Source organism: Salvelinus fontinalis, chromosome 25, assembly GCF_029448725.1.
Source record: "Salvelinus fontinalis isolate EN_2023a chromosome 25, ASM2944872v1, whole genome shotgun sequence".
NCBI lineage: Eukaryota > Metazoa > Chordata > Actinopteri > Salmoniformes > Salmonidae > Salvelinus > Salvelinus fontinalis.
The window spans coordinates 20,158,095-20,181,022 of record NC_074689.1 but is presented as its reverse complement, the minus strand read 5'-3'; the positions used below and the strand labels follow the sequence as shown (position 1 = coordinate 20,181,022).

At 42.0% G+C, this 22,928-nt stretch overlaps 1 protein-coding gene across 2 annotated transcripts in view; it reads right to left on the bottom strand.

Annotated features, from left to right (window-relative positions):
- LOC129822965 (catenin delta-2-like) overlaps positions 1-22,928 on the bottom strand; it is a 379,787-nt gene that overhangs the window by 325,163 nt on the left and 31,696 nt on the right. Inside the window, exons 2-3 of one of the 2 annotated variants that reach the window (XM_055881562.1) lie at positions 16,150-16,239; positions 15,628-15,767 (exon numbers count right to left, since the gene is read on the bottom strand). In XM_055881562.1, the coding sequence (XP_055737537.1) occupies positions 15,628-15,762 (135 nt within the window). In that variant the 5' untranslated portion in view covers positions 15,763-15,767; positions 16,150-16,239. The remainder of the gene's footprint in view (positions 1-15,627; positions 15,768-16,149; positions 16,240-22,928) is intronic. The other variant, XM_055881564.1, reaches the window with a different exon arrangement.

The window sequence follows — 22,928 nt, the reverse complement described above, 5'->3', positions numbered from 1 at the left end:
GGGGGAGAGGGGAGGGGGGAGAGGGTGGATATAGCAGGCCTGAACTGTATGTTGTAGCAGGGAGAGGAGAGAGGACATAGCAGGCCTAAACTGTATGTTGTAGACCAGTGGAGAAAAGAGAGAGGAGAGGAGAAGAAAGAGGGAACATGCTAGTTATTATAGCTAGGAATTGCCTGTAACCTCACAATACGATATCGCAATACCGATACGATATGTATTGCAATTTGATACTGTGATTTTAATGCGATTCATTGTTCAACGCATATTGCTCGCCATATGTCTGCTGCAGAGGAACAAGAGAGAGTCATGAGGAAACTAGTTTTGATCCATCATGGAAATAAAAGTTCTGAAAACTAATTGGCTCCCTGTTTTTAAAAGACGGAGAACAAGCTATAAAGGAAATATACTGGTGCCGGTACAGCCAACTAGCGCAAAAATTATATTGAGATATTGCCAAAACGATACAATATATCATCAAAAAGTATATCCCGATATACAGTTGAAGTCGGAAGTTTACATACACCTTAGCCAAATACATTTCAACTCAGTTTTTCACAATTCCTGACATTCAATCCTAGTCAAATTCCCTTCTTAGGTCATTTAGCATCACCACTTTATTTTAAGAATATGAAATAAGAATAAGTAGAGAGAATGATTTATTTCAGCTTTTATTTCTTTCATCACATTCCCAGTGGGTCAGAAGTTTACATACACTCAATTCGTATTTGGTAGCATTACCTTTAAACTGTTTAAATTGGGTCAAATGTTTCGGGTTGCTTTCTACAAGCTTCCCACAATAAATTGGGTGAATTTTGGCCCATTCCTCCTGACAGAGTTGGTGTAACTGAGTCATGTTTGTAGGCCTCCTTGCTCGCACACGCTTTTTCAGTTCTGCCCACAAATTTTCTATGGGATTGAGGTCAGGGCTTTGTGATGGCCATTCCAATACCTTGACTTTGTTGTCCTTAAGCCATTTTGCCAAAGTTTGGAAGTATGCTTGGGGTCAATGTCCATTTGGGAGACCCATTTGCGACCTAGCTTGAACTTCCTGACTGATGTCTTGAGATGTTGCTTCAATATATCCACATAATTTTCCCCCCTCATGATACCATCTATTTTGTGAAGTGCACCAGTCCCTCCTGCAGCAAAGCACCCCCACAACATGATGCTGCCACCCCCATGTTTCACGGTTGGCATGGTGTTCTTCAGCTTGCAAACCTCCCCCTTTTTCCTCCAAACATAACGATGGTCATTATGGCCAAACAGTTCTATTTTTGTTTCATCAGAAATCCGTAGTCTGGCAAACCGTAGTCTGGCTTTTGTGTGGCGGTTTTGGAGCAGTGGCTTCTTCCTTGCTGAGCGCCCTCTCAGGTTACGTCGATATGGGACTCGTTTTACTGTGGATATAGATACTTTTGTACCTGTTTCCTCCAGCATCTTCACAAGGTCGTTTGCTGTTGTTCTGGGATTGATATGCACTTTTCGCACCAAAGTATATTCATCTCTAGGAGGCAGAACGCGTCTCCTTCCTGAGCGGTATGATGGCTGCGTGGTCCCATGGTGTTATTACTTGCGTACTCTTCAGGCGTTTGGAAATTGCTCCCAAGGATGAACCAGACTTGTGGAGGTCTACAAAAAAAATTCTGGGGTCTTGGCTGATTTCTTTTGATTTTCCCATGATGTCAAGCAAAGAGGCACTGAGTTTGAAGGTAGGCCTTGAAATACATCCACAAGTGCACCTCCAATTGACTCAAATGATGTCAATTAGCCTATCAGAAGCTTCTAAAGCCATGACATAATTTTCTGGAATTTTCCAAGTTGTTTTAAGGCACAATCCACTTCGTGTATTCTGACCCACTGGAATTGTGATACAGTGAATAATAAGTGAAAACATCTGTCTGTAAACAATTGTTGGAAAAATTACTTGAGTCATGCACAAAGTAGATTTCCTAATCGACTTGCCAAAACTATAGTTTGTTAACAAGAAATTTGTGGAGTTGTTGAAAAAGGAGGTTTAATGGCTCTAACCTAAGTGTATGTAAACTTCCGACTTCAACTGTAAGTGTATCGATTGTTTGCCCATCACTACTAGTTATAGCTAGCTAGTCAATTATTTGAATGCTTATCCCGTAGCAGACCTGTCTATGGTTAATGTGATATTCATGTTAACGTTAACAATGTGATATCCGTAGGGAATGAGCACTAAGGAGGAGACATACAGTAACACTACTGCCTCTCTCAGGCCTAGCCAGGGCTATAGCCTCCCTACATTTAACACAGTAGAGAGATGAGAGAGGGAACATGGAAGTAGATTATCACCAAGACCTAAGCCGAGCAGTGCACTTGAAGTTTTTGGAAGGTTGCCTGTTTGAGGAAGGTTCGTTTTTGCATTTTCCATTTTTTTGTCTGAGCATAGATATTAGCATTCTATATGCTAACTACAGCGCTATAGTGTAAGTATTAGCATTCAGGCTGGGTGTGCTTAGCTGCATGCGGGGGCAGTGTTGGTGATTAGCAGGTACAGCTCTGATTCTGATTCAGGGCCAGGGCTCTGTCTGTCATAGTGTTAGTGATTAGCAGGTACAGCTCTGATTCTGATGCAGTGCCAGGCCAGGGATCTGTCTGTTACAGTGTTACGCCTAATGAAACAGAACCAGAGAGGGGAGAGAGGAGAGGAGATGTAGATATGCCCTGATTAGAAGACCATGATCCCATGTGAACAAGCTCCACTAGCTCCAGCTCCAATAGCCCAGACCACTAGACTGATAAATGCAGGGTCTTTCTTGGAGCTCTCGCTCTCCCTGAGCTCCTTAATAGTTCTGTTCATCATGGAGCAATCTTTCCATTTTCTCTTTTGTCAGATCGATAGGAAACAGAAGGGATGTTAAATTGCTATTTCCTCTACACTATAGTAAGAGTCTTCCAGCAGAGCTGTGTGTGGTAGCTCATGTATTAAGATCCTATCATTAGACATCATGCTGAGCATGGCGTGATGTAATGGGGAAACCTGTCCATGCATGGCTAAATAAATCTGTGAGTGATAGCATTAATATTAATCTGGGAAATCTAATACATGGAAAGAGTAAGACATGGGGGAGACAGTGTGGAGACAGTGGGGAGAGACAAAAATGACTGTCTTCTCCTCAGGAACAGTCCCCTGGTGTCTGACCCCACATTAGCCGCTTTGTCTAACATGGGTCTGTATGAGGGCCTAGTGGAGGCGTTAACTTCCTGACTGATGTCTTGAGATGTTGCTTCAATATATCCACATAATTTTCCTTCCCATGATGCCATCTATTTTGTGAAGTGCACCAGTCCCTCCTGCAGCAAAGCACCCCCACAACATGATGCTGCCATCCCCGTGCTTGACGGTTGGGATGGTGTTCTTCGACTTGCAAGCATCCCCCTTTTTCCTCCAAAGATAACAATGGTCATTATGGCCAAACAGTTCTATTTTTGTTTCATCAGACCAGAGGACATTTCTCCAGAAAGTACAATCTTTGTCCCCATGTGCAGTTGCAAACCGTAGTCTGGCTTTTTTATGGCGGTTTTGGAGCAGTGTCTTTTTACTTACTGAGCGGCCTTTCAGGTTATGTCAATATAGGACTCGTTTTACTGTGGATTTAGTTACTACAGGATAGCTGTGTGTACGTGTTTCCTCCAGCATCTTCACAAGGTCCTTCAACTGGTGTTCTGCGATTGATTTGCACTTTTCGCACCAAAGTACAATAATCTCTAGGAGACAGAACGCGTCTCCTTCCTGAGCGGTATGACGGTTGCGTGGTCCCATTGTGTTTATACTTGCGTACTATTGTTTCTACAGATGAACGTGGTACCTTCAGGCGTTTGGAAAAGGATGAAACAGACTTGTGGAGGTCTACAATTTTTGGTCTACAATTTTTTTTCTGAGGTCTGGCCTGATTTCTTTAGATTTTCCCATGATTTCAAGCAAAGAGGCACTGAGTTTGAAGGTAGGCCTTGAAATACATCCACAGGTACGCCTCCAATTGACTCAAATTATGTCAATTAGCCTATCAGAAGCTTCTAAAGCCATGACATAATTTTCTGGAATTTTCCAAGTCGTTTAAAAACACATTCAACTCAATGTATGTAAACTTCTGACCCACCGGAATTGTGATACAGTGAATTATAAGTGAAATAATCTGTCTGTAAACAATTGTTGGAAAAATTACTTGTGTCATGCACAAAGAAGATGTCCTAACCGACTTGCCAAAACTATAGTTTGTTAAGAATAAATGTATGGAGTGGTTGAAAAACTAGTTTTAATGACTCCAGAGTAAGTGTACTTAAACTTTAGACTTCAACTGTATAGGTAGGGGTAAATTGATATATGTGCAGCGTTTATGGTGAAAGAGTGTGCGTGTGTGTGTGTCTGTGGGGTGGGCGTCAGGATGCATGTGTATGAATGTTATGTGTGTGTGTGTGTGTGTGTTCCAAACTTTTGGATTGTTTTAAAAGTTCCTAAATAGCTACTGTATGGGCCTCCCTAGTGGTGCAGCGGTCTAAGGCACGGCATTGTAGTGTTGCACCGTCACTACAGCCTGGGGTTCGATCCCAAGACTGGAAGTCCCACAGGGCTGCGCACAATCGTCCGGGTTAGGGGAGGGTTTAGCCGGGGGGAGCTTTACTTGGCTCATCTAGCGACTTCTTGTGGCGGGCCGGGCGCCTGCAGGCTGACTTTGTTCGTCAGTTGAACAGTGTTTCCTCCGAAACATTGGTGCAGCTGGCTTCCACGTTAAGCGGGCAGGTGTTAAGAAGTGCGGCTTGGCAGGTCATGTTTCGGGGGACGCATGACTCGGCCTTTGCCTCTCCAAAGCCCGTTGGGGAGTTGCAGCGATGAGACAAGATCGTAATCACGAAATTGTAGGCCTATCATCTAATAAAGTCATTCACAGTGCTTTATTAAAAATTGTAATAGTCTACTATGATGGTATTGAATCAATAAATTACCTTGTGATGTTGTGATTCAAAATATTTTAATGTGCAACCTAATCTAGTGATTGTCATGTATTGTGTGTAGACAGTCATGATATTGTTGTTATATTTTACTGTTAAAATAGGGCTGCAGAATTTTTTATTTTGCTTTGTTCAATAAAGATGAATTTTCCTGCATCTTTATGTGCTCTAATATCCAAGGCTAATTTATTTGGGGCTAATTCACCACCTTAGTAAGTGGAAACTCAAAGCACATTAGCTAGATACCTAACTATAAAGATAATACCCACTCATAGTAGCCATGTATTAATCTAACAGTACATTTAATGTCCAAAAAAACATTGCAGTTGTAGCCTACCGTCCAAAGAGGCCAATGCACTCGCAATGGCCAATGCCTATTTCACACACTCCATATCTCAAAGCCATATCAAATATCTTTGAAAAATAGTTGCTATTGAGCTCATAATTGAGACTTGAGAAATAAAAAGTATACCTACAGAAACTGAGAACCTCCTCTCCCAATCCGTGACAACAGGATAGCTGTGTGTTCCCAGCAATTGGATTTTTAAATGTTATACAATCAGAACATTTGTATTTTTCCTTGAGCGAGAGAGTGGCTCGCTCGACATAGCAGCAGGCCCCAGTGAAACAGGTACAGGGGCAGGCAGGCAGACACTTTCATTACAGGAATCATGAGGATAATTTACTCTACTGTTTGACCAAATCATGATTTTAGCCTCCAAAAAATAGGAAGATTTTAGTGAGGTGAATGACTGTGCAGCCCGCACAAATGCAACCAATACAACATTTTACTCCCACAGCAGGTGTCAAAGGGTTGCAAATTGTGACCAAATGGTCACCGTCTGGAGCCCTGCCTTGTAGGCTTTTCGCTATAGGCATACTATTTCATTTTATTTCAATGAAAAAGGCCTCCACCTTTGCAATCAACACTAAGTAGCCTAGGCCAAGGCTCCTCTCTCGCGTTCTCTCTCATCAGCAGCAGAGCAGACCCAGACAATTTGGCTGGGTACAATTTTATTTATTGGCTTTTCATTTATTTTATCAAGCCAAAAGCCAGCAATTACCCGCTAACGGAAACCCTGCGCCCCATTGGCTTTCCATAGCCCCCCTACACACATTGTCCATTGTGCTGACACAGCGCAGCGGAGATACAGATTTTGCGTCAACCTGTCACTCAATCATTTGAACTTTTTGCTATTTTTATATAGGGACATAGAACTAAAACTCACGGTGCACAAGTTTCAACTGAGGGGGCTATGCCCCATTTTGGCACTTCGTGGAGCCACTTCGCTGATACTAGATGTCCCTGAGCATATAGGCATTAGCATTCTATATGCTAACTACAGCGCTATAGCGATAGCATTCAGTATTAGCATTCAGGCTGGGTGTGCTTAGCTGCATGCGGGGGCAGTGTTGGTGATTAGCAGGTACAGCTGTGATTCTGATGCAGGGCCAGGCCAGGGCTCTGTCTGTCAAAGTGTTATGGCTAATGAAACAGAACCAGAGAGAGAGGAAACGGGAGGGGATGAGGGGAAAGAATATTTAGATATGCCCTGATTAGAGAACCACGATCCCATGTGAACGAGATCAAAGGCTAATGGTCAAACACACACACTGGCATATACTGTATACACAGTGGTGCACGAACACACACACACACACACACACACACACACACACACACACACACACACACACACACACACACACACACACACACACACACACACACACACACACACACACACACACACACACACACACAGCAGTGTGTGTTTCAGCAGTTGCTCTTCACCAGCTTCATCCTGCAGCCATCACCTGCATTGTGGGAGACTCTATTGTCAACCAATCATTGGGGTGTTTTTGTGAGTGTGATATTTGTGTTGGAGACATGTTTATTTCGACATTATAAAAAAAAAAATTATAAACAATAACAACACTGCCATGTTGATCTGAGCCTTACTGTAGGAAAACCACATATGTTCGACTGTCGCAGATGCACTACCCCAACTTCAATCCATTTTTATCTCAGTATCAAATCATTTCTGGGTAAAAATGTAGTACCTTACTGTGATTGTTTTCAATTAAAAGTGTAAAAAAGAAACCAAAATAAAGTAGCTTCTTAGCAAAGAGCAATATCTCAAGCAAGATTTTAGCTAGGACTGTCTGGGAGTATATACATTTCCATCAGAAAGGATTCACACACCTACTTTGTTCTCTCTGTTTTCATTTCAGCCAGCTAGCTATTTTTTATGAACTCACAATAGCAGTTACAGAAGGTGCAAGTTCGAAATTAGATTGTGCATCAGCAATTTTTCTCTTGTTATGTAAGTCACTGACAGTCATGCTTAGGGCCCCCAATTCTTGCTTAGGGCCCCCAAAAGGCTAGAGACGGCACTGGTTAGCATGCTAGCTTGTTACACTGACAGCTGTCAGTCAGTGGCCTTTTTATTGTTATTTATCTGCTACGCGTGGAAATCACCACAACGTTCATACCACCAATTCCTGAATATGTATTAGCAGCCTGTGTCAGTTTTTGAGGTGGAACCTAAATTAGAATTTCCACTTTAGGACAGGAATTACTTGAAATACATGTAGGTGTGGCAACTTCCTCTGAGATGGGCCTTTAATGACAATCTTTAATGACAATCTCACAACAACAGGCTGAAATTTCAGGTGGTCTTTTCAAACAGCTCTTACACTAAAAGGGCATTATCATCATTTTCACAATTTCACGGTGTTATTCCAACATAGTGAGGAAATATATATAAAACACAGGACAATCATGTTTTTGACTGCACTGGGCATTTAACACTTCAGACGAAACAAACTTCTGCTCTGTCTTAGATCTGCTCTGGACTAGTTTGGTAGCCATATAAATGCTCTAATAATACTTTTCCTCAGGGACATTCTGATGAAGGTCACAGTGGTTTTAATATTGGTTGGATTCTAGAAATCGATAAAAGTATAAAATATGAATTCCAAAACCATCCATCATCATCATCAGGCAGAAGCATAAGGAGAGACCCCACACCTCACGTTGAGTCTCAATGTCGAGGAACGACCTAACACTAGAGGCAGTGTCGCTACATCAACTTTCAGTATGAAAACTGGCACCACCATTAGAAGAAAATGTTAGTGGGAAGAAAAGATATCCCTGATACTGAGTGAATGGAGTCTATTTTCCAGTAGTGAGCAGACTGTGTAGAGGGCATAGCTCTTCAGTGACTGGTTAAAGGGTAATAGACAATCTGTACTACAGCCCTACTGGGGTGACTTTACACTGAGACTGGAACAGGGCCACAGCCAGATGCCCTAATCGGATATGCTGTGTGTGTGTGTGTGTGTGTGTGTGTGTGTGTGTGTGTGTGTGTGTGTGTGTGTGTGTGTGTGTGTGTGTGTGTGTGTGTGTGTGTGTGTGTGTGTGTGTGTGTGTGTGTGTGTGTGTGTGTGTGCGTGCAGGCTCCCCCCTGCTGTGAGTGTTTACTGGCAGCGCTCATAGATTTCCCCCAAACGGCCGTGTCCAGGATTACACTGTATACAGGGGTCAACTAGCAGACACTGACACACACACACAAAAATACACACACACACTAAAATTCACACACACACACACAGGCGGGTATTATGAATGTTTGAAATATCTGCTTCCAAGCTGATTAATCAGAAATTAGCACAGAGAGTGGATGGTGAAGGACAGAGAGGACAAGGACAGAGAATTCAGCTTCTAAAGACAAGGAAAGGACACTGTTCCTGACAATCAAAGCATGAATGTATTGAATGAATAAAGCCTCATGAAAGCAACACCGCTTCATTTAATCTGCTTATACTACAGTAGCTCTATCACGGTATCATACGGTTACAGTAAAGTGATAGATTACTTCCAAATCAAAGTTTTCCGGACATTTTCAGACCTCCAAAAGTGGTCTATAATGTTGAGGTGATTTTACATCACATGAATAGGAGAGATCTGATATTGTTATTTTATGTATTGCCTTTCCAATTCATTCAAATGACTTTAAACTGTCACAACATTAGAAAAGTAAACTTGGTAGCAGACAGCCTGACAAGCAGCCAGCAGAGAGAAGCTTTTTCCCCCTCCACATCGGACTGCTGCTGTGACACGGAAAAGGAGATTTGAATTTCTCTCCTCCCGTCCTGACCCTGAGAAGGCGTTAATTTAACCAGACTGCAAATCAAGCCTGTCACAACTGGCATTACACAGACAGAACATCGATAGAGAGAGAGATGGGAGAGCGAGATGGAGAGATTGAAGGAGAGAGAGGGATTTGGGAGAGATTGAGAGAGAAGGGGTGAGGGAGTGCGAGAGGGTGAGGTTGTGAGAGAGAGAGAGAGAGAGAGAGAGAGAGAGAGAGGTGTGAGAACAGGAGAGAGATATACACAAACTCACACACAAATCACGTCCCCCCTAAAACAGGGTCATTGATATTTGGGAAGGAGGAACTATGTAGAATAAACAACATATAAATCAATGGTCTTATTGAGGTCTGGGTATTAAAACAGTATTTCAGAGCAGCAAAGTTTGTTTTCTGCTGATTATAAAGGCCAGTGAACTGCTGGATGACTGAAACACTGATACAGATCAGCCTGATTTCTATGTAGAGAGTACGAGGAAGTCTACCCACTATAGTAATTACAGAGTCGAGGACCACAACAATTAATCTGTGTGCCTCAAAATTGAATTATCCCACTGAGCTTCAGTCTAAGCATTGGTTGTGGGAGATAATACAAGTCTTTAGGTCTCAGGTTCCTCATCACACAACCATAGTCCACTGAGCCCTATTGGATACATCTGTACTATGCAACTAGATGAGTTCTGCCATAAAACATAAAGCAATCTGAGAGCTATCAGGAGGACCGTTCTAACTCAAATCTATTATAATCCATGATTACTTAGCCACTGGTGCTTCCATATGCTACATACTGTACTCTTTGGATCACAAACTATGAACTAATAACCACGTAGAAATAAACATGAATATGTTCACGCACACACACAACCACACACACACTCACTCACACATATTCCCTCCATGCGGAACTGTACATTATTCATTGCTCTGATGTTATCTCATCAACCGGAAATCTCCATACGGTTATTATCCCTCAGCACCGGAGCGCCTCAAGGATGTGTGCACTCACCTCACCTCTAAACCCAATGAATGCACCTCCAACAACGCATACTCAAGTTTAAAGATTAAACCACTCTGGTCGGTCTCATCACCGACAGCAATTTACCGTGGAGAGGTCGACCGACTAGTGGCCTGGTGCAGTCAACACAGACAAAACCATCGAAATGGTAGTTGACTTCAGAAAACGCCCCTCCACCATCTCTACCCCTCTAGATTGACTGTTAGCTGTTAGCAGGGCTAAATCATTCAAATCCCTGGGGACCATCATCTCCAACAACCTCAAGAGGGAGGACAGCATAACAGAGGTCACCAAGAAGGCATACCAGTGGATGTATCATTGTCAACCCCTCGCACCCCCTCCTCCTAAAATTCACTTCTGGCAGGCGGTTCATGTCACTCATGACCAAAACCTCCCACCACCTAAAACGTTTCTCTCCCCGGGATGTGTCCCTCACCAACCGGCCATCTGGCCCATAGAGACTAAAGGACTATGCACTCTATGCTGCACACTGCATCAAGCCATCTCTGAACTGTACTCTAAATAACTGCACTATACTGCATTACTCTGTTCATCTCTTTGCATTTATATATATTCATACTGATACTGTAAATGTGTACATTTGTACACTATATATCAGCCGTATACCCACTGTATATCAACCGTATACCCACTGTACATCAACCATATACCCACTGTATATCAACCGTATATTCACTGTATATCAACCGTATATTCACTGTAAATCAACCGTATACCCACTGTATATCAACCGTATACTCACTGTATATTTGTATATCTGCTAATTCTCTTATAGCTCTATGATCACTCTACCTAGTTGTATATAATGTGTGGAAACTTTGTTCTGTCTCTAACGTTAAATGTTGTCTATCACCAGCAGCACCATACCACCAAGTAAAATTCTGAGTATGTGTAAATGTACTTGGTGATTAAAGGTGATTCTGATATTCTCTCTCTACGAGCCAATTGGAGTGAATTGGCACCTTTGATAAAGATCAGCAAAAATAAAGACGTAAAATAAATTATAGAAATATGCTCAAAATTCTATTATTTTGTACTAATACAAAAGTGTATCGTATTAGTACAAAATAATGTAATTTTGAGCATACCTTATACCTCAGTATTTGTATTATTTATTTTATACAGTCTTTTTTGCTGATCTTTCGCCCTCAGAACAGCCTCAATTCATCGGGGCATGGACTCTACAAGGTGTCGAAAGCGTTCCACAGGGATTCTGGCCCATGTTGACTCCAATGCTTCCCACAGTTGTGTCAAGTTTTGCTCTCTTTTTCAAAATCGGAGTTAGAATCAAGCTATATGCTTAGAATACGTGTACAATGCCCATTTCTATATATCCAGAGACTACAATAAACCCAGAAATAGAACATCTCTGGATATTGATACAAATGGGTGTTGTACACATATTCTAAGCATATAGCTAGATTCTAACTCGAATTTCTGGAAAAGAAACAACATTTTAAATTTCAAAACAGTGCATCAAAAGAGTTTGAGTTTGACATTGATAGCGCTAGTCTGCAATTATAAATTGTTTCGTGGCAAAGCGACCCGCAATTTGTGAATAGCTCATTTCTAATCACAGTATTTTAACATTTAATTTGACTTCACAGTCTGTCTCGTTTGAACTCATCGAGGTGATCATCTCATACAATTATACTGTAGATTGGAGCGAACGAAGATGACAATGTCACATGAATTAATCCTCAGCAGTAATTAATATTGAGCCGCCGTCGGGTCCCTGATGACTTCACGTCTGATAGCAGTAGCTCCACTCATTTGTTTCAACTGTATTAGTCTATAATATAATATAGACTCTATAGCCATGAAGTGGCGCAGACAGATTAGCCATCCATCACTGTCAATGCCATACGTATATGCAAGGGGAAAATTTGACTTATTTGAAATAATTAAAAATACATTTTTCAATTTGGTGAATGTGGACGTGGCCCCTACAGTAAGTGCTGTGGTAGGAAGCATGGCAACGTGAACCAGCCTCTTCATAGACAGACACACATAAGATCAGATGTAGAGTCATTATGGGTTCGATTCCCGCTGGGGCCACCCATTCCAACATTTATGAACGCACTACTGTAAGTCGCTTTGGGAAAAAGCGTCTGCTAAATGGCATATTAAATATATTATGATTTATTTTCTATAAAAGTACAGTCTGAACCGACGTGACCCACTGGCTCTGTGGTAATGTGTGACGTGAAAATGCCTCTACAGAGAAAATCACAGGTAGCAAGTTAGCATTGTGAACAGAGAAGGGAAAGGTGAGAATAATAATTCACAGAATGATTCACGGCAAGGAGCACTGTAGGAGGGAAAGGAGGAGCCACGGCAAGGAGCACTGTAGGAGGGAAAGGAGGAGCCACGGCAAGGAGCACTGTAGGAGGGAAAGGAGGAGCCACGGCAAGGAGCACTGTAGGAGGGAAAGGAGGAGCCACGGCAAGGAGCACTGTAGGAGGGAAAGGAGGAGCCACGGCAAGGAGCACTGTAGGAGGGAAAGGAGGAGCCACGGCAAGGAGCACTGTAGGAGGGAAAGGAGGAGCCACGGCAAGGAGCACTGTAGGAGGGAAAGGAGTGGGTGTGGCTGAGACAGAGAGAGTAGGTGGGGCTGAGACAGAGAGAGTGGGTGGGGCTGAGACAGAGAGAGTGGGAGTAGGGTGTTCCAGTGGATATAATTACTGTATATACAGTAATAGCAAGCTGTATAATTGGTTGTCTGACACTCAGAACACACAGCTGGTCACCCCAACAATAATAAGTGGACAAGGTATGTTGTGTGGGGAGGGGGTGTGCACACAAACACACCTCCCTGCTAACAGAAGCTAACAGCCAGGTGTGTCCTCTCTCTGGATTGGTCACCATGGTGATAGCCGTGTGTTTAGCATGTAGGATGGCCACAGAGGGACTGTGCCTACTAGGTTACCAGGACATTACCACCAAAGAGCTGAAGACACACACACACACACACACACACACACACACACACACACACACACACACACACACACACACACACACAGAGGAAAGAGCAGTGTGTGTGTCTGTGTTTAGATCTGATCTGTCTTTGATCACAACATCATACATACATTGATCTCCCCCTACACACACACACTCTCTCTAACCTCTCCCTTTCTCTGTCTTTTCATGAACACAACATTTCCAATTCAGTTCGTCCTTGACCTATAGGCTACATATGAGGAAAATTAAAATGTCTGACAAAAAAAACATTTTTACAAATGTGAAAGGATTTGGTAATGTCCTTGTGACGGCGCGTGATCCAAGGTGAATCCACGTTCCATCAGACGAACCGCTGTTCAAGGCCCATAAACCTCTCCCAATTCAATCAATGGGTCTCAAAGGAATGTGTTATCTGAAAGAATCCTTTTAGATTGTGGAGGAAGAGAAACATTTGACTTTCAATGGATTGTGAGGGGAGATACACTACATCACCAAAAGTATGTGGACACCCCTTCAAATTAGTGGATTCGACTATTTTATCCATACCCGTTGCTGACAGGTGTATAATTCGAGCACACAGCCATGCAATCTCCATAGACAACCATTGGCAGAAGAATTAAAGAATGAAGAGTTAAATAAAGGTTAAATAAGGAAAAAAACATTCTGCCCTGCTAGAACTGCCCCGGTCAAATGTAAGTGCTGTTATTGTGAAGTGGAAACGTCTAGGAGCAACAATGGCTCAGCCGCAAAGTGGTAGGCTTCATGAAATGGGTTTCCATGGCCGAGAAGCCGCACACAAGCCTAATATCACCATGTGCAATGCCAAGCGTTGGCTGGAGTGATGTAAAGCTCACCGCCATTGGACTCTCTGGAGTGATGAATCACGCTTCACCATCTGGCAGTCCGACAGACGAATATGGGTTTGGTGATGCCAGGAGAAAGCTACCTGCCAGAATGTGTAGTGCCAACTGTAACGTTTGGTGGAGGAAGAATAATGGTCTGGGGCTGTTTTTCATGGTTCGGACTAGGCCCCTTAGTTCCAGTGAAAGGGAATCTTAACGCTACAGCATACAAAGACATTCTAGACGATTCTGTGCTTCCAACTTTGTGGCAAGAGTATGTGGAAGGCCCTTTTCTGTTTCACCATGACAATGCCACCATGCACAAAGCCAGGTCCATACTGAAATGGACTGTCGAGATCGATTTGGAAGAACTTGTCTGGCACAGACCTCAACCTCATTGAACCCCTTTGGAACACCGACTGCGATCCAGGCCTGATCGCCCAACATCAGTGCCCGACCTCACTAATGCTCTTGTGGCTGAATGAAAGCAAGACCCTGGAGTAATGTTCCAACATCTAGTGGAAAGCCTTCCCCTAAGAGTGGAGGCTGTTGTAGCAGCAAAGGGGGGAACAACTCCATTTTAACGCCCATGAGTTTTGAATGAGATGTTCGACGAGCAGACTTCTGATCAAGTAGTGTATAATGACTACAACACACACAGGTGTGCAAACACACACACACAGATACTTCCATTTCTCAGGCCATCGATATTAAGTCTCTCTCTCTCTCCGTTTCTGCACAAACTAGTACAATACTGTAAACACACACATACACTGAGTGTACAAAACATTAAGAATGCCTTCCTAATATTGAGTTAGACTCTACAAGGTGTTGTAAGCGTTCCACAGGGATGCTGGCCCATGTTGACTCCAATGCTTCCCATAGTTGTGTCAAGTTGCCTGGATGTCCTTTGGAAACTTTTGAGAGTGAAAGAAACGGCAGCATTGCAGTTCTTGACACAAACCGTTGCGCCTGTCACATACTACCATACCCTGTTCAAAGGTATTTAAATCTGTTGTCTTGTCCATTCACCCTCTGAATGTTAAACATACACAATCCATGTCTCAATTGTCTCAAGGTTAAAAAATCCTTCTTTAACCTGTCTCCTCACCTTCATCTACGCTGATTGAAGTGGATTTAAGTGACATCAATGAGGGATCATATCTTTCACCTGGATTCACCTGGTCAGTCTATGTCATGGAAAGAGCAGGTACACACACACACACACACACACACAACTGTGTGACTGTATACACACACACAGACACACACAGAGACACACACTTTTCCGTGTCTCTTTTCAATAATGTATCTAGATAGAAGGTTCCCTGTTGAGTGGTTGCGGTGATTTGTTTTAATGTCTTATTCAATGCTGTCTACTTGGCTGCAGCTCTCCTCTCATAATCTACATAATGTCTCCCCATTACCTCCTGATTCCCCTGCTAAGCACCCATCCTTGACTTCTAAAACACTGAACCCACTGCATAGGACTAGAATACTCATCTTGCTTCAGTGTCAGGTTCTACTGCAAATCAGTTTGTAGTTAAGATGTGTGTTTTTGAGTAAATAAACTTAGAAGACTGTGTTTAAGTCCCATGCTGACAACTGATATTGACACAAATAATGCACACACACACACAGTCAGGCCTACCTGTTCTTTGACGGAGGCCAGGATAGCGGAGGTGGTCTCCGTCCCGTCTGATCCGTCTCCGTTAGATGATGGTAGACCTGGACTCAGCAGACTGGCTCCCTTCTCCTGCTCTGAGGGCTGGTCTGGCACAGGCATACCTCCTATAGACAACATCAACATCACGTTACATAGTATACAAACATCACATAGTGTACCTGCTACAGAACAATAATAATATCATTATACAGTAACAATATCATTTTCACTACATAGTAATAAATGCATCAACTGAATGCCTACTATAAACAATATTATTATCATTAAATAGTAATACAGGTAGTATACCTCCTATACAAGAGCAATGATATCATCATTTCTATACAAACATCACATTATAGGAACATGAGTAGAAAAACACTGTTTTAATATCAAACATCCAACATGGTAGGGCCTTGCAGACTTCATGAAAGGTAGACGCTAGGGGATAATTAGAGATTCTGAGGGTTTAGGCAGTGAAATCAAATCATGTCAGATTATACTGGCCTTTCCAATGTTGCTGGAGCTCCCTCGCTCACACTTCAGAGTGTTAGCTGGCTTATATAACCTGCAGTGTGAGCAGTCTGTCAGCCTATCCTGAGAGAGAAAGAGAGAGAGAGAGAGAACGAGAGCGATGAGAGAGCGAAAGAGATGAGAGAGTGAGAGAGAGAACTCACTGCTAATTCTGTGCAACGCCTTTGTACAGCGTCTCGCTATTGAATGTCGCCAGGCGCTCTGAAAGTGCTAACCGCCAATCTGCAGGCTGGCACTGGCACTGGCACGTTCAAGGGGTTAACCTGTTACTGTGAGGAGGCGTTTTAAGAGGTACCTGTGTGTGTGTGTGTGTGTGTGTGTGTGTGTGTGTGTGTGTGTGTGTGTGTGTGTGTGTGTGTGTGTGTGTGTGTGTGTGTGTGTGTGTGTGTGTGTGTGTGTGTGTGTGTGTGTGTGTGTGTGTGTGTCGCTCTTTCCCTCTCTCTTTCTGCCCCTTCTAGATTACCAGGACATTACCATCAAAAAACTGAAGAAAAACACACACACACACACACACACACACACACACACACACACACACACACACACACACACACACACAGAGACTTCCATTTCCCAGGCCATTGATTTTTTTGTGACTCCTCTCCTAGCCTCCCACTCAGACAAGTACAGTCAAATTAATCAAACTTTCTCTCTCTCTCTATCTCTCTACCCCCACTCTCTCTTCCTACCCCTCTCTCTCTCTCTCTACCCCTCTCTTTCTCTCTACGCCACTCTCTCCCTCGCTCCCCTTCTCTCTACCCCTCTCTCTCAGTAATATGGATGGTGCTTCATGATATTCACTGATAACATACAGTATCTGCTTCTGCACAAATTGGTACAATACTGTACACACACACACACATACATACAAACTGCGCACAAAGACACAGACACCCAGTGTGCAGGCTGGCCTTGGCAGGTTTAAGAGGTAAAACTGTTACTTGTCTCTCTCTCTCTCCAACTCCAACTAAGTCTCTCTCGTCCTTCAACATGTTTAACCTTCAGCTGTGTGACTGGCTCCACCATGGTAGCCAAATCACATCACCGCGGGAACTGTGTACAGGCAGCATCAGTTTTAGAACAGACAGGGGTGGGAGATCCCTGCCAGACTGGTTCCTCTCTCTGTCCTTTTATTGGGCCAGAGAGACAGGGACATGCACACACACACAAGCACACAATAAATCCTTTTGGTTAATTTCACATACATACATAGCAGTCATTGTGTCACTGATGTCACTTGTCTCACACACAAACACAGAATCCTCTGTATGCCTCAGTTGTTGCAACAGCTGTTATGTAGGTCTGAATATACTGTGTGCAATATAACAAATCGTTCTAAATCAAAGGGACATTTTGACTCAGTTTCAGGTAATGATGCCAGTCACTGAATTGGAATTGAGGCCTATATATTTCTCAGCATAACCTACACAACAGATACATTGGAATATGACCTTAACTTGACATCTAGAGACAAATAGAAGAGAGAGAGAGAAACAGAGAGAAAGACAAAGAGAGAGAGGGGAACACTTGTGGGAATTAGTTGAACACAACGCCCTGTTAGTAGACATTGATTAGTATCTGAACGCACACACACACACAGTCATCTTGACAGTGTGTGTGTTGATGTGTCAGTATCTGAACAGGGGTCCCTGCCTGGCATACTCGTTATAAAGTGACGACAGCTTATCACTGCTTGGTAATAAACTAACGATGAGACCGAGACTATATCTGTTCCTCTCAATCAGTCACCACCACCACAGTCTCCCACACAAACACATACAGAGAGAGAGAGAGAGAGAGAGAGAGAGAGAGAGAGAGAGAGAGAGAGAGAGAGAGAGAGAGAGAGAGAGAGAGAAAGAGAGAGAGAGAGAGAGAGAGAGAGAGAGAGAGAGAGAGAGACCGACAGACAGACAGACAGACAGACAGACAGACAGACAGACAGCAACAGAGAGAGAGAGAGACAGGTGAGGCGTAAGGGATCAGAAGGTAGTGTTTCTCAAGTCTTAATTAAGGGCTGGTGAATGTGGCAGCTTTCCTCTGCTTGGGTAGAGGACTTAATAATGAACTATGAACAATAGACTAAACTTACAGTAAATGGCAATGTCATTGCCCATCAATTATCTGTCACAGTTACTATCTCATTTAATCCTCATAGCAAGCAAGGATTTAATATTGAACAAACTCCTTGGAGACGTTCAGCCACGTTCTCCAAACGTTACATTTGAAGTTGCTCCAAACGTTACATTTTGAAGTTGCTCCAAACGTCACATTTTGAAGTTGCTCTAAACGTCACATTTTGAAGTTGCTCCAAATGTCACATTTTCAGTGTTTTTGTTGCTCCTGCTACTCTGTATCGTTCCATTTCTCTAAACGTCAAAATCATATGTTAAGGGATAAGTTTAGGAACTCATTCTGAATGGTTAAGGTATCGGTTAAGGTTGGGGTTAGGGTTAAAACCAGTGTCCACGACTGGGATCGAACACGCAACCTTCGGATTACACCCATCCACCACCACCACAACACCCTAACAAAGCCTACTTAATAGTAATAGCGCTCACTGGTGCCCCCTAGTGGCCGAGTTTGAAAGCATTTCCCAAAGTCCTCAGGATTTGGAAAGAACTCCAATTTCGATTTCAATGACCAATGATCAATTGGAGAGACATTTCAAAGACATTCCAAAGCCAAAAGCTTTTTAAATGTTATAATGCATGACTTGCTTGTGTATTTATGCAGAAAAGCAATGATGACTTTAGCTAATTTCCTTCTGGAAAGGCTTAATATTTAACAGCAATTTGGCTATGAGAGTTACAGTATGCACACATATGCGCACATACACACTCACACACGCAAGCACACACATGCACATACAGTACACTCATACACACACGCACGCACACACATGCACACCAGGGCTGTGCTCAATTCAGAATCTTTGAAGTGACTCACATTCAACCGATGAGATTAAATTCGAATTGGATTGGCCACACCTCACAGGATGTAGAATTTGAATTTGAATGACTAGAAATAGAATTTAATTCAGTGCAATTCAACGAAATTCCACTCAGTCATAGAACATATGAGTTTAATTGAATCTGACAAGTCAGACTTCCAGATACCAAAGAATATACAGTGCCTTCGGAAAGTATTCAGACCAATTGACTTTTTCCACATTCGTTACGTTACAGCCTTATTTTAAAATGTATACAATCATTTTTTTTATGGTCGTTATGGTCATTATGGGGTCATGTGTTTAGGTTGCTGAGGATTTATTTATTTTTTTATCCATTTTTAGAATAAGGCTGTAACTTAACAAAATGTGGAAAAAGTCAAGGGGTCTGAATGCTTTCTGAAGGCACTGTATAACATTTCTCTGGAAACAATATTGATGTAATCTTTTAAACTTAATGCCTCGAAATAGCCAATAATATTTCCCTCAACCATTTCATTTGTTTGGATTCTTTTTGAAGACTTTAGGGTCAACTTGAGGTTTAACTAGTGCATTCTGGGAAATGTACATTTTCCACATATTGAAAAAATTTAAGTGATAAATGAAATTAGGCAGGTAGCCTAGCGGTTATGTGCGTTAAGCTAGTAACCAAAAGGTCACTGTTTCAATTCCCCAAGCTGACTTGCTGAAAAATCTGTTAATGTGCCCTTGAGCAAGGCACTTAACCCTAATTGCTCCTGTAAATTACTCTGGACAAGAGCGTCTGCTAAATTACTCAAATGTTAAATTATAATAACTTACAATATTCAGGTTTTGTTTTCCTTGATCATTAATTTTAAGAGTTTGTCCTGAAAATCTATTGTTTCATCAATATTGTATGTGTATGTCTGTGCCCAATAATGTTTGTACCCTGTCTTGTGCTGCTACCATGTTGTGTAGCTACCATGTGTTGTCATGTTGTGCTGCTACCATGTTGTGTAGCTACCATGTGTTGTCATGTTGTGTTGCTACCATGCTGTGTTGTCATGTGTTGCTGCCATGCTATGTTGTTGTCTTAAGTTTCTCTTTACGCAGTGTTTTGTTGTCTCTCTTGTCGTGATGTGTGTTTTGTCCTATATTTTTATTTAATTTATTAATATTTTTAATCCAAGGCCCCCAACCCCTCAGGAGGCCTTTTGCCTTTTGGTAGGCCGTTATTGTAAATAAGAATGTGTTCTTAACTGACTCACCTAGTTAAATAAAGGTTAAATAAAATAAATACAAATACAAATAAATGTATATAACATGTTTGACGTTTTATGTACAAGATGGATATTTGTATAGACTACACCTTATACAGAATAGAAGATGCGTTTGAATAAAATTTCACTGAATTCAATTTTATTTCCATTCATTCTAATTCTCATTGCAATTCAGTATCCTGTTTACTAATTCAATTTAAATTCAAATTCAAGAATTGAATTGGAATTTATGAGGCAGTCTCAGTTCAATTCTGAATTGAGCACAACCCTGACACACACGCATTGAGACTTATCCCATCGGGTGGTTGGTCAGCAAAGTAAATCCATGCATGAGAAGCATGGTTTGATCTAAGCCTGGCTACTATGATGAACATCTGAGGCTTGACACAGCTGATCACAGCTGAAGGCCTCTTAATCACTACAGACTGATCCAGAATCAGAGCTAAACCAAGCCTGATGTATCCTAATCACCACTGACAGCTGACTGCAAATCAGTGCTTAAAGCCAAGTTTCACCCACATGTCATAATTCAGAGGGCATTTTTTTATTATCTCCTCAAGGCCAGGCGTGATTGCAATATGATTAGGCTTGTCTTTCCTATAGGAACCACTCCATGCTAATGCTAGCACCGATTATCATAACACAATGGCATACTACTGATTGGAGATCAGTGCTTATAAGGCTAGGTGATTTGTCTCAATCCTTTATCAGTACGGAACACTGATTAAAGAGCAGTGCTTAAAGCTGGAAAGTGTATCTGTGAGTGAGTCTCTGAGTGCAGAGATGCATGTAGTCTATGTAGCTGCAGTGCCTTCAGAAAGTATTCACACCCCTTGACTTTTACAAAATGTTTATGTTATATCCAGAATTAAAAAATAGATGTCACACCCTGATCTGTTTCACCTGTCTTTGTGATTGTCTCCACCCCCTCCAGGTGTTGCTGATTTTCTCCAGTGTATTTATCCGTGTTTCCTGTCTCTCTGTGCCAGTTCGTCTTGTATGTTTTTCCAAGTCAAGCAGCGTTTTCCCCGTTCTCCTGCTTTTTGCTATTCTCCTTTTTCTAGTCCTCCCGGTTTTGACCCTTGCCTGTTTCTGGACTTTGTACCCGCCGGCCTGACCATTCTGCCTGCCTTGACCACGAGCCTGTCTGCCACTCTGTACCTCCTGGACTCTGATCTGGTTTTGACCTTTTGCTTGTCCACGACCATTCTCTTGCCTACTCCTTTTGGATTAATAAACATTTTAAGACTCCAACCATCTGCCTCCTGTGTCTGCATCTGGGTCTCACCTTGTGTCATGATACTGGCATAAAAATACAATGATGTTTTTAAGAAGTTTTACAAATTCATTAAATAAGAAAATCGAAAATGTCTTGAGTCAATAAGTATTCAACCCCTTTTTCATGGCAAGCCTAAATAAGTTAATGAGTAAAAATGTGCTTAACAAGTCACATAATAAATTGCATGGACTCACTCACTCTGTGTGCAATAATAGTGATTAACATGAGTTTTGAATGACTACCTCATCTCTGTATCCCACACTTACAATTATCTGTAAGGTCATTCAGTCGAGCAGTGAATTTGGCTATGAAAAGCCAACTAACATTTACTCCTGAGGTATTGACCTGTTGCACCATCTACAACCACTGTGATTATTATTATCTGACCCTGCTGGAAATCTATGAACGTTTGAACATCTTGGCCATGTGCTGTTATAATCTCCACCCGGCCCAGCCAGAAGAGGACTGGCCACCCCTCAGAGCCTGGTTCCTCTATAGGTTTCTTCCTAGATTCCTGTCTTTATAGAGAGTTTTTCCTAGCCACCATGCTTCTAAATCTGCATTTCTTGTTGCTCGGGGTTTTAGGCTGGGTTTCTGTATGACATCTGCTGATGTTACTTTGTGACATCTGCTGATGTAAAAATGGCTTTATAAATACATTGATTGATTCATTGAATGAATTTCAACCACAGATACAACCACAAAGACCAGGGAGGTTTTCCAATGCCTCATAAATTTAAATTATTTTAAAAAAATGTTTTAACCTTTATTTAACTACCTATTGGTAGATGGGTAAAACAAAAGGCAGACATTGAATATCCCTGTGAGCATGGTGAAGTTATTAATTACACTTTGGTTGGTGTATCAATACACCCAGTCACGACAAAGATTCAGGCGCCCTTCCTAACTCAGTTGCGGGAGAGGAAGGAAACTGCTCAGGGATTTCACCATGATGCCAATGGTGATTTTAAAACAGTTACATAGTTTAATGGCTGTGATTGGAGAAAACTGAGGATAGATCAACAATATTGTAGTTACTCCACAATACTAACCTAAAATGACAGAGTGAAAAGAAGGAATACAGAATAAAAAATGCATTTTTAAATGTTTAACTTAACCTTTATTTAACTAGGCAAGTCAGTTAAGAACAAATTCTTGCTTACAATGACAGCCTACCAAAAGGAAAAAGGCCTCCTGCGGGGACAGGGGCCTGGGATAAAAAATACAAAAAAATACAATATAAATATAGGACAAAACACACATCACAACAAGAGAGACAACACAA